Here is a 12,285-nt window from a genome sequence, read left to right as displayed (position 1 = left end):
TATGATTAAAGCAAGGGAAGCTTTTAGATGACATAACATACTATAAAATTATATCATTATTTCTATTTACACTTGCTATTTTAGTACATTTTTCTACAAAACTAAAAAAAAAAAAAAAAAAAAAAAAACCACTGTGAACACAAATTACAAAATATTGATGATATTCAAAAAATATTTTGAATTACAAAATATTGATATCATTATGTGTAGAAATTCAGATCCAACCTATATGGCCAGCATTTTATTTCTTCACAGGTCAAACAAAGGTGACCCAATTTAGTAAAAAGTTCTTATCTCTCTTTTCTCTCCAAATTCACTGAAGTAGAATTTACCTATATTATCACAGTTGAATGACACGCAGGGAATAAGAAACTTCAAAACAAAACATAAACTGTTAAAGTTAGGTGAAAAAAAAAAAAAAAAAGTTATGCTCTGAAGACATCTTACAGTCTGCAAGCAGTGCTATCACATTAAATTTTACTAAATTTTAGTAAAATATACTCTTTGTTATTTTGAAGATTAACTATGCTAACATGGATAATAAGATTACCTTAGGATACTAGGTGTTAAGGGCCTATCCTCTATTTCAGATATGATATGATTCTTAAAGGCAAAAGGAAAGGTTGTGTGTATGAAATGTGAAGGAAATCCCATGTTTCCTTTCCTGTATGGCCTGAAGAGGATACAGGTCTTTGGGTAGCCGTAACACTGAAAGTTTTTGCTCTTATGCCATATACACAAACTGAAAATCTTTCCAGAGAACATTCCCCAGTAAGAAGCTAGAGTCCAATGAAAAATTATTCGGCAGTAAGAAACATCCATTTCTCACGTCAGTCACCAGAAGCCTCCAAATACATCATCAAAATCAAAATCTCCATTTTAACATTCAATTCAAATATAAAGCTGAGTGTATTATCTATCCCAAATGCACTGGCTTCTTGTCAGCTCAGCAAGAACTTTTTTAGATGTACTGCTGCAACTTAAACTTTATTTTTTTTTAAGTAAGTAAAATTTATAACATAAATGTTGTTGAGATGAGGTCTCCTTCCTTCCATTCCCTTCCTCCCCAGCAGTTTGCTATCAGGAGAAGACCATGAGAGTAGATTTACAGTAGAGCACAATACACTGCAGGTGAGAATGCCTGATTCTGTATTCCAGAGGCTTTAAAATTTCACCTTTTATTCATGAACTATGTATTTGTCTGGGCTTTTGCATCTAATGATATTCTGAAGTAGAGATGGAAAGGATACACACTGAATAATATTTTGTACATGAAGTGTTATGGCACTTTTGAGTTTGTGCCAGGTTGAAAAGGTCACTTATTACTGCTATCCGTATCATAACTTCACAGATGTCCACCGCCAGCTGGAGACTAATAGTGATGAGATAGTGACTTAGTTTAGCAGCTCAGCTCCTAATGCGTACATGTTCAGTGTGAGATTAATAGCCTCTGAGAAATGAATACCTTTTTGGTACTTGCATATACGTGGCATAGCCTGAATTTTTCACCTCATTCTGTTCAAATTATAGAAAGCTATCATTGCTATTCATATGAACCTCAGAAAATATCTTGGAATGGTGTCTGTATAGCAGTAATTCAAAAATATTCAATATTATTGTATCATATATAAGATCTATAATTATATATATATATATTTATATAAGTACATGCTTATGACACACTATCAAATTCTCTTATAATTTTATGTCATCAGTGTTACAGGCTATTACTTAAGTAATTTTCTTCTAGGTAACTTCTAAATTCCAAGGGGTCTAACTTTTTAAAAATTAGAAAATTGTTGTAGCAAAATAGGGCATAATGTTTCTCTTATATTCCACCATATAAAAAGTTTTTAGAATATTGAATTAAAATTCCTAAACAGTGCCAAGGAATTAAAAATCAAATATGGTCATCGGTTGGATTGCTATTAGAGACAGGAAAATATTAAGGCCCCTTAAGTTAGCTGAGGCTAAAACTTCAGAAATACTGATTGCAATTCTGAACATCATATTCAAAACATTAATTCAAACTAATGACTGGTAGAAATTCTGAACTTCTGAAAACCTACTGAAATACTGCTCTGTGAATATTTTATTCATTTCTATCCTTACAGGATACCCTACAAGTACATACTATGTAGCTGAATATTCTCATATGATTGGGGAAATAGATGAACTCTACTTAAGCATGTGTTTTAGAAGAGTTTGTAGTCTACAGATCCATTATCATTGATTAATTTAAGTATGTTGATAGTTCCACAGCATGTCTATCTTCTCAGGACTAGTTGAAGTCAAAAGCCTTGTAAATCTGAAAGAAATAAAACCACTAATGTCAACTTAAGATTACTCTCACTTTTAATCTTTTTTTTTTTTCCTGTTAATCAGCCTCTCAGCCTCTTAAGGTATGATTCCATACCTTAAGTATGGAATCAAACTATGAAGTAGTTCTCCAACAAAAAAAAAAATATTGAGGAGCAGTTACTATAAACAACCTGATTTATATTCTGCAATAATCTTTTTGAGCTGTAGAAAAAATGTAGAAAATCTTTTTGAACTGGTAGAAAACAAGGGATATTTTATACTGTCTTATGATATAAAGGGCTAAAATAAGAAACTGGAGAAGATACATATTACTTTCTGGATAGGTACGTCAACTAAGGTGGAAGTAAAAATAAAGCATATCATGTAAACACAAGCAAAATTAAGCTAATCAACAAAAATTCAGTTGAAATGTTTGAATATCATATAGCTTACTGAATGCTTTCAGTGCAGTTTAAGAATTTAATTGACCTTTTCCTTCTTTATAGATTTCTAATTATAGAGAAATTTAAATGCTATAGCATCATCTGTATGCCTTTTTAAACATACACATCAATATTATCTTGAGCCCTAAATCACAACCATCAACCACTGAATGCCTCCACAGTTTCAGTTACTCTGCCTTTAAAATATTTCAAGAAAACATGATTTGTGCAGTATGTAAAAACTTACTTTTATATTTCTTCCCTTGTTTTATTTAGGGTCCACCTGGCTTACCTGGCCTGAAAGGAGATCCAGGTTCCAAAGGAGAGAAGGTATATAAGAATGTCTATATTTTTATTCATTGTTTGTACCTTTGTTATTTTGGCCCAGTCTAAAGGACTGTATAAAATTAGCAGAAAGAAATGCTGTGGTGTTTTGTTTGTTTGTTTGCTGTTTTTCTTGTTGTTGTTTTGTATCAGAAAGCAAGACAACCTGAGCTATCTATCAATCAGCTTTCCATAGCTTTAGTGGTAATTGTGAAGTTTTCAGTAACATCTGATATCCTGGAGATATGTAGAAAGAAAAACAATTACTGTCTGTATGGTAATCTAATGACCATGCAAATTTTTTTCCTTTCAATGAAAACTCCAAAAACTGATGTAAAGAGAACCTTTGGTTTCACAATAAATAAATAAATAAATGGAAATTAAAATTATTAGAGATTTTAATTTTATAACAACAAAATGCAAATATTTTTCAGCTATATTTTCTTTTTGAAATAACGGATTGAGAGATCTGGAATACCATTTTCTAATAGAGTCCCAACAATTTATTGATTGCTTGTTCATCAGGGAAGAACCGTATAGAGAAAAGGATATGAAAATATCTTGTGAATTACGATTTTTGTTTATATGGTTAGGTCAGCTGTTTATACAGCTCTATTACCTGTGGAATCCTATGTGCAGCTCTGTAATATGCTTATAAGTATCAAAATATAAAAGGTGGTATGTAATCTATAGGTATTATTATTTCTGCATCAGTTTCAGAAAGGACTATGGTGCACTTTGATGTCTTTCACTGAATAAGCATTCACAGCTTGCAAATAATCTGAAAAAGCCAACTAACATTTAATATGCTCACAGTGTATTTTTTTCAAGTTAATTGATAACTAGCAACTGTGATGTCATTTGAAAGCTTTAATTTGTTTGTTTGCAAAGCACATCTACTTCATATATAATGAGTTCTCACTCTTTCTTCTATCTTGTTTAGGGACATCCTGGTTTGATTGGCCTGATTGGACCTCCAGGAGAACAGGGTGAAAAGGGTGATAGGGGTCTTCCTGGCCCACAGGGGTCTCCTGGAGCCAAGGGTGACGCAGTAAGTAAAACATATGCTTTCATTCAAGTTATATGCATGTCTTTTTTGAAAGAGACATATAAAGTTACTATAAACTCTTAACACCAGAGCTTCCTCCTAGAGGTTAAAGCTTTCCTAGACGATGGACAAACACAGTGAAGCTATACAACTTAAAACCAGGTCATAGAGCATTTCAGGAGGAGGAAACATACACCTAAGTTAGGGATGAGATAACACTAACAGCACCAATCTTGTTATGTACTACCCAGAATAGCTTCTCCTCTAGTTATAAGGTCATGTTTTAAGCCTCTATGTAAAAATTGAGGCTTCAAAGCCGATCTGAACGTGAACAGAGTTGTGACTATAAATGTTGGAGCATGAGAACAAATATATGCAACTCAAACTGTCAGATCATATTTCAAAGACTATTTTGGACACTAGTGAATAGCCTAAATTAAAACTCACCGGGGCTGGACACTTAGAAGGACTACCTTTTTGATACATATGCATTTCTGAATCCAGTCTACTATGTAAAATGTATTTCTGGACTTATTCTCTTATTCTTTCTTAGGGAATTTCTGGTCCTGCTGGTCCACTTGGACCCCCTGGTCCTCCTGGTTTACCTGTAAGTTACTTCATCCAGTCCTCCTGTTCAAAACACTCGCATGTTGTGTGGAAGATACTCCAACTATGTGCCTATGTTCTTCCCTATAGGGTCCTCAAGGTCCAAAAGGTTCCAAAGGATCCAGTGTGAGTAATTCTCCTCCATATTTTCTGTCTTTGTACTTAATTTCCGTGTGTTATTTTTTAACATTATGTAACATGGTTAATATTACATTTCTTTCATTCCTTTACAGGGCCCTGCTGGTCAAAAGGGTGACAGTGGTTTACCTGGTCCACCTGGTCCTCCAGTAAGAACTCTTACTTGACATAAAAGCACATTGTACTGATATGACCTGTTTTGACAGGGTTTGAAAACAACACTTGTGAACTTGCAGATGAGGAAAATATTAATGATTGTTTGAAAATAAATTTGTCAGGAAACACAAATCCACCACACATATAAATACATTGTCTGCTCTGAAAAAAATCCATTAGAAATAATAAAAAATGCAATGATGATTTAATGTGTCATATGGAAGCACAGAAAACAGTTTCCTGTTGTTAATACTCTCCTGTTTCTACTACTTCTTCTCCATAGCATAAAAATCTAAAATGAAAACAGTCAAAATCTGAATGAACTGTTTCAATTTTCTGAAATGAAGTACTGCTTTATAGACCCCAAGTGGAATTTTAAAATTTTATCATAGGGAACACCCACAGTTTTGTTTGCTATAGGCTATGCCTCTGCTTCAGGTAATTGCTGGGGATGAAAAGGCAATCACAAATGAGTTCTTCACTTGCATGAGGTCAACATACTCTTCCCCAAACAGCAATGGAGTGGGATGAGTTTAGAGCAAAACAATGTTTTGGTCTGCCACAATCTGTTTTGGCATAAATATGAATGAAATAAGTAAAATAAATAAATTGTAGAAGCTCTATTCAAAGCATCTTCATGTCATGTTCTTTCGTCTTCCTCTGTGTATTTACACATCTGGAAAACCAACAGAAATGGTAAACGTATGTTTTCCATTCAGGGTCCTCCAGGTGAGGTAATCCAGCCGCTGCCAATCCAGTCACCCAAAAAGACTAGACGATCTCCTGATTATATGGTGTCTGATGCTGGTGATAACATTCTGGATTATTCCGATGGCATGGAAGAGATATTTGGTTCATTGAATTCACTGAAACAAGACATTGAACATATGAAGTATCCAATGGGCACTCAGAACAACCCAGCCCGAACTTGCAAAGACTTGCAACTCTGCCACCCAGACTTCCCAGACGGTATGTTAATATTGCATGATGAAGGCAAACAAGGCTGAAGTTATGATCTGCTACGATACTTTGGCAGAATTATTAATTATTGATAGATGGTTAATATAGTTGCTCAATAAATACAGTGTCACTAAATCCATTTTTGCAGGTATAAAAGGGTTCTGTTTATGAAATGTGAGTATAGATATGTTCTGTTGGTAACAGCCGTTATTCTTTAAATACAAAACCAGATCTGGTTTTGGGGTTAAAACTTTCAAGTTGCTAAGAAAAAAAAAAAAAATTGTTCAGGAAGGTAGGCCTTGCATTTCCAGAATTATCCAAACGGGAGAGGAATAAAAGATTGATGCCATTTAGATCAATGAAAGTAAAATCACAAATGTCAGCATACTGACATACTGCATAGCTTCTAGTTTTTAAAAGAAATGACAATTATTTTAGCAACTGCTTAGTATAATATAGGAAGCAGCACAGGTATTATACGTGATTTATTATTGAATATGACTCTCAAAAAGTTACTATTCTTTTATCCTTAGAAACAATAATTCAGTCCAGAATGGCCTCTGTTTGTTCCATGTCATTCAGCAAATGGACATTCAAGTTTCTCTAGTACTGTTTAATGCTACTAAGCACTAGCATAATAAAATGCAGAATAGTGTGAATTCACTGTGCTCTGAAAGAGTATTTTCATTTAATTATATTCTGTTTTCTTTTTTTCGTAACTGAATTTACCCCCTTTGGAAAGGTTTTCAATGAAAGCCAACCTTCACACAATTTTCAAGCTTTCATACTTTTTTTTCTATTGCAATGGGTATTTTTTCCCAGTTCAGAGCAATATTTTTCTGTTTTTAAATGGGAGAAAAAATAGATTTTGACAGCTTAATAATACTCTGTTGTTTTCACTCTAGATAGATAAAAACAGATGGTTGCCTTGAGGAGTAGTTAAGCAGTGTGTGCGCTATATAAAAAGTACATATTTTACAATTCAGTACCTCTGTAATAATGAATGGTTTTTATAAAACATGTTTGTCTTCTTCATTTAACAGTATTTGCTTATTGTTTGGAGCCTTCTTCAAATCAAAGGAATCTTATTCTGGTTAAAATAAAAGTAAATGCAGTCATTAAAATACAAAATTCTGCATGGGCAAGACTTGCATGTAGGAAAGACTGTTTTCAATAAATACAGCCTGAATAAATAGAATTTAAAAAATATGATAAATGATTTTTCTATGCTCTGTATTCAGAATACAGAACCAGTAAAAGGATTTGTCATGCCTCTACAAAACCTCTACTATTTGCCTGAAAGTCAATTAGAACGTTAGTGTCAGAAAATCTTTGCTTTCCTGCTGTGAAACTATCTGGAGATAAGGATCCACATCACAGAAATCATTGTTATAATTAGAATAGTGGATTTTAAAATGTGCTGATTTTAAATGGACCTCAGATTGACTGCACCTCTGTTTCATCCTCAGCCTTTACTCGCCCTAGCATTCTAGGGCTGGAATCCTCAATCATGCCAATCTGTTGTGGTTTAACCCTTGTAAGCAGCTATGCACCACGCAGCAGATTGCTCACTGCTCCCTTCCACCTGGCTAGATAAGAATTGAAAGGGCAAAAATTAGAAAACGTGTAGCTTGAGACAAAAACAGTTAATAAGAGAGAAGCAGAGAGAGAGAAGGAAAGGGAAAAGAAGGAAGGGAACAGAAGGATTGAAAGGGAAGGAAGGAAACAAAAGGATTTAGATAAAAATAGACTTTGATCCTGGTGTTATATTCCATAAACAGCAGCAGCAACAAACCACAAATGTAGGAGGTTCCATCAAAGAATCACGAAGCACTTCTTTCCTGTGATGATGACTGACCAGTACTGAAGGTGACTTGCTCAGGGAGATTGTGGAGTGTCCCTCCTTAGAGATATTAAAAAGCCACCTGGATGTGTTCCTGGGCAACCTGCTTGAACAGGGGGTTGGATCAGATGACCTCCAAAGGTCCCTTCAAACTTCAACCATTCTGTCATTCTTTGAAAAGAACAGGTTGCTTTCACATCATTCAGATAACTTCACCACAGTCTCTGGAGGGCTATTAGGTAGTAAAACCTGAGTACAATCTTCCACATACCATTTTTATGATCAAAGGTAAATCTTTTCTTTATGTTTTAGGGGAATACTGGATTGATCCTAACCAGGGCTGTTCTGGAGACTCCTTCAAAGTGTACTGCAATTTCACAGCAGGTGGGGAAACTTGCATCTACCCAGATAAGAAATCTGAAGGAGTAAGTACCAATCTGTGTTTTCAGTTGGCTGTTGACATATCCTACTATACTATTGCAATGTTGAACTAAACAGGATAATTACATTGTCACACTTTCATGTATCTGTCTTTCTGATTACATTTAAATTTGCATAAATTGGAATGAAGCAGTAAAATGGTACACTGAGTTGACAAACAGCATTTCTACTCTTTTGCTTAAATAGAGCTTTTGTGCACCTGCTTGCTAACCTTCCACTGCATTACATAATGTAGGCTAGCTGGGTGACAGGTTGAAATGCATAATCTAGAGTTTGTCACATGAAAGTTAAACTCTTACTATGTTTCTTTTGTGAGTTCATTTATATCTATTCATTTATAAGTATATGTAGAACGCTGTATATAAACAGTGTCCTCTGTCATTGGTATAAATTACCCCTGAGTGGTATATGGTATAGAGGAAGGCTTTCTAAAAGCTTATCCAAATGAGATAGATCTATCAGCATCAACACCAGTGAAAACTCTAATTTAGACACTCTTCACAGGAACAATTTACACTAACAATTTACCTGAATCTTATCAGATGACAACAGTGTCTCCTTTAAATAGAATTCTCCCTCTTTATAAGCTATCACCTTGGATTCCATTTAAAGTCACTAATCTGAAGGCATTCTATACCAGAAAAACATCCTATTTTAGTGTTTTTACAGAGGCTGAGAACTCAGAAAGAACCATTCTTTACTATCTTATGTGAAATTTGTCCCAGGTAATTTAAAAAGTTATCTGTTAACATATGTTCTAAATATCTATATTTCTACTGTTTTACCACACAGGTTAGAATTTCATCATGGCCAAAGGAGAATCCAGGATCTTGGTTTAGTGAATTTAAGCGGGGCAAACTTGTAAGTGGCCATTACAGCATCCAGTTTTTCACAAATCAAGTATCAAAAATCCTTCAAAATCAAAGGAAAGATCAAATATAAACAATAAGAAACTTAATACTTCTCAGCTCCAGCTCTTTTGCCCTAAATGTAGCAGTTACATGGCCTCTTGCCACTAGACAGCAGGCACCTGCCATGTCTTGTCCCACTGTGCAGCAAACGCACAACAATCCTGGTACTCACCCACCCAGCTGACAGTGCGATCTGGCTTCCAGCAGACCACACGTTACCACTGAACCTAAGTAAAGCAGCTGCAGCACAAATCCCGTGCTTCAGTCTAAATAACTGGAAATATACTGAATATGCAAAAATGAGCCTGCAGGCTGACATAACTTTATAATTAACTAAAAACAGATTCCAAAAGAGATTCTGCTGTTTATCACTATATAGGGGTAATTCTCTGTCTTGCCCATTAGAACAAAGCTAAAATATATAGTTCTTCATCCTAAATATATTGCTATGACATGAAAAACTACAGAGTCATAGCTTCATTGAACTTAAAAATCACATAAAATGATATGTGTAGGTCTATTTTTTATTAAAGACAGTTATGTGGTTCTTCTGTCAAAAATAATTTTGTTTTGCATTTTAACAAAGGGAACAAATAAATGTTCATGTGAATTCTTCTATTTTCCAGCTTTCCTATTTGGATGTTGAAGGCAATTCCATTAATATGGTCCAAATGACATTCCTTAAACTACTGAGTGCCTCTGCCAGACAAAATTTCACTTACAATTGTCATCAGTCTGTAGCTTGGCATGATGCATCTTCTGACAGCTATGACAAAGCACTAAGGTTCTTAGGATCAAATGATGAAGAAATGTCTTACGACAACAATCCGTACATCAAAGCGCTTCATGATGGCTGTGCAGTAAGTAGACGTTCAGAATATTCTTTACAAAACCAACCTTTCGATTAAAATAGAAATCAAACATTCATTTATTTTACAGCTTTCCCCTGACAAAAAGCTTTCTAAAGGCTTTTTTTTTTAATAGACTACCTTTTAGTAGTTTTCAATTGCAGTTCACTAGTCCCTTATTCAATTTTTATATATGAACAAAAATCATTATTATTTTTATAAGCCAAGCAACAGAAATGGAACAAACCTGGCACGAATACAGGCTGTCAGCACCAATGTGCTGAAACTAGACTATTTGCTAGTATGACCACAATATTAAAAGCAAACTAGCATAACAAGAGGAGGCAGTCCATGAGGAAAATATATTTACGTTATAAATAAAATCCTATGAAAATATAAACTTTACAGTTTGTAACATCTGATGCATTTATTAATTCCACATTACAGAGGTAGAGTGTGGAGAGCTACAGCATGTTTACTCCTCTGATATATAACCATTTGCTTTTTTTTTTATTTTATTTTTTTTAACAGTCAAGAAAGGGCTATGGAAAGACCGTGATTGAAATCAACACACCCAAAATAGACCAAGTGCCTATAGTTGATGTGATGATCAATGACTTTGGTGATCAGAACCAAAAGTTTGGATTTGAGGTTGGTCCTGTCTGCTTCCTTGGTTAAACTTAAGACAAAGATCAAATCAACAAAAATGTTGCACTTTGGTGCTACCAACCCACTTCCTGCCACATGCAAGTTTTGAATAAGGATGGCATAGAAAATGTCTTGCTGTGTATGTGTGTCTCATCTAGAAAGTTATTGTTGCCCTCGTAGGGCCAGAATCACATGACTTAAACTACCTTTGCAAGAATGCTGTGGCACAGACAGACAACATAGGGCTCACTTTATCAACACCACCCTTTGAATTCTTTTGGTGCTGTAAAAAAAAAAAAAAAAAAAAAAAAAAGACATGGTGCTCCTTCGACTACAACAGAGGTGTTATGAAAGTGTTTAATAAATTGTAATTATTCTATGTACAGTACTATACTGTTATTTCTCTGTCCATTTCCAAAACTTGCATGTGTCTCTGAATTGCATCTGGCTCTTATTTTACAATTACAAAACTACATTGTCAATACCGTGTATGTATTCTGAAAAAATAAAGATGTAATTGCCAGTGAAGCCAATTCCATTTTTGATTAATAATAAAATCCCTTTGTATATATTTTTGTTGAAGAGCTTTGTTATTTGAAGTCGCCAAAAAAACTTAAGGTGGCAAAACTGGAAGATCTTGAGCAGCACACTCAAATCCCTTTTCTGCTGATATTATTCCATGATGATGAATTTCAATAATGAAAGCACTCTCAAAGGTGCTGTGTTCCATGGTGCTATACCTCAGACGTTTTTTTCTTTTCTAATTCCAGAATTTCATAAGAATCCTGTATATACCTAAAATAAACAAGTTTATATTTTTGGGTAGGGGAAACAAGTAAGGAAAAAAAAAAAAAAAACTTCTGTTAAAATCTGTATGAATTAAATCATTCATATAGCTTTCTTTTTTTTTTTTTCTTAACGTTTCTCATCTGATTTTGTTTCCATTGTGCTTATTTGGTCTGCATAAGTATTAAAACTGGATTCAAAACAGTTATTTATGGATTTCTTGCAGTGTTTACTTAGATTTTTATGTAAGCAATAATGGATGTTTGCTTCTTGAACTGGATACTAGAAGTTCCACAGAATGGTCCTATACAATATTTGCCTGTCCCATTAATATGAATTATTTTTTCCTGTTATTTCAACTGAGGACCAGGGATGCAATATGTCTAGGTCATGTGATTCTACATAGTTGCTAAGCAACACGTAGGGGACTGCTTCCTACAAAGCTGTCTTTGACCCAAACTGCTACCATTAGCTCTTAAATCTCACCCAAAAAGTTGGTTTGGCCTTCCCTCTGAATATTTTATTCAGGTAGCTGTAAGTAGAAATTACATTTTAACTTTGCAACACAAATCCTTTTGTAATTATTTTTCATAATATATGTAAGACTTGAAAATAAATGTTTGTTTCTATTTCTTATAAATTGTTAAATTAAATAGTACTAGCTTCTGCTGGCTCATTTCCAACTGGTTCTTTCTCATGCACGTTTATACATGTAAAAGTGAGATTTCAAAGGTCAACTTCTTGCTGTTCATATTTTCTTTTATTTTTGAACCAAAGTTTGTAACTGTCACCTCAAAGAGGAAAATACAAATTTTATTAATAAAATCAAGTC

The 12,285-nt window shown here is 34.2% G+C and overlaps 1 protein-coding gene across 3 annotated transcripts in view; it reads left to right on the top strand.

Annotated features, from left to right (window-relative positions):
- The window catches only part of COL11A1 (collagen type XI alpha 1 chain), a gene marked incomplete at both ends in the record, with an annotated part of 143,050 nt that extends 132,353 nt beyond the window's left edge, over window positions 1–10,697 (top strand). For all 3 annotated transcript variants that reach the window (XM_082765815.1, XM_082765816.1, XM_082765814.1), the window contains 10 exons: window positions 3,021–3,074; window positions 4,012–4,119; window positions 4,670–4,723; window positions 4,813–4,848; window positions 4,956–5,009; window positions 5,736–5,985; window positions 8,132–8,244; window positions 9,053–9,121; window positions 9,798–10,031; window positions 10,551–10,697. In XM_082765815.1, the coding sequence (XP_082621941.1) occupies window positions 3,021–3,074; window positions 4,012–4,119; window positions 4,670–4,723; window positions 4,813–4,848; window positions 4,956–5,009; window positions 5,736–5,985; window positions 8,132–8,244; window positions 9,053–9,121; window positions 9,798–10,031; window positions 10,551–10,697 (1,119 nt within the window). The remainder of the gene's footprint in view (window positions 1–3,020; window positions 3,075–4,011; window positions 4,120–4,669; window positions 4,724–4,812; window positions 4,849–4,955; window positions 5,010–5,735; window positions 5,986–8,131; window positions 8,245–9,052; window positions 9,122–9,797; window positions 10,032–10,550) is intronic.
- Between the last annotated feature and the right edge of the window lie 1,588 nt (window positions 10,698–12,285).

This window comes from Aythya marila, assembly GCF_965140915.1.
Source record: "Aythya marila genome assembly, chromosome: 8".
NCBI classification, from domain to species: Eukaryota; Metazoa; Chordata; class Aves; order Anseriformes; family Anatidae; genus Aythya; species Aythya marila.
This window is presented reverse-complemented; position numbering and strand designations above follow the sequence as displayed.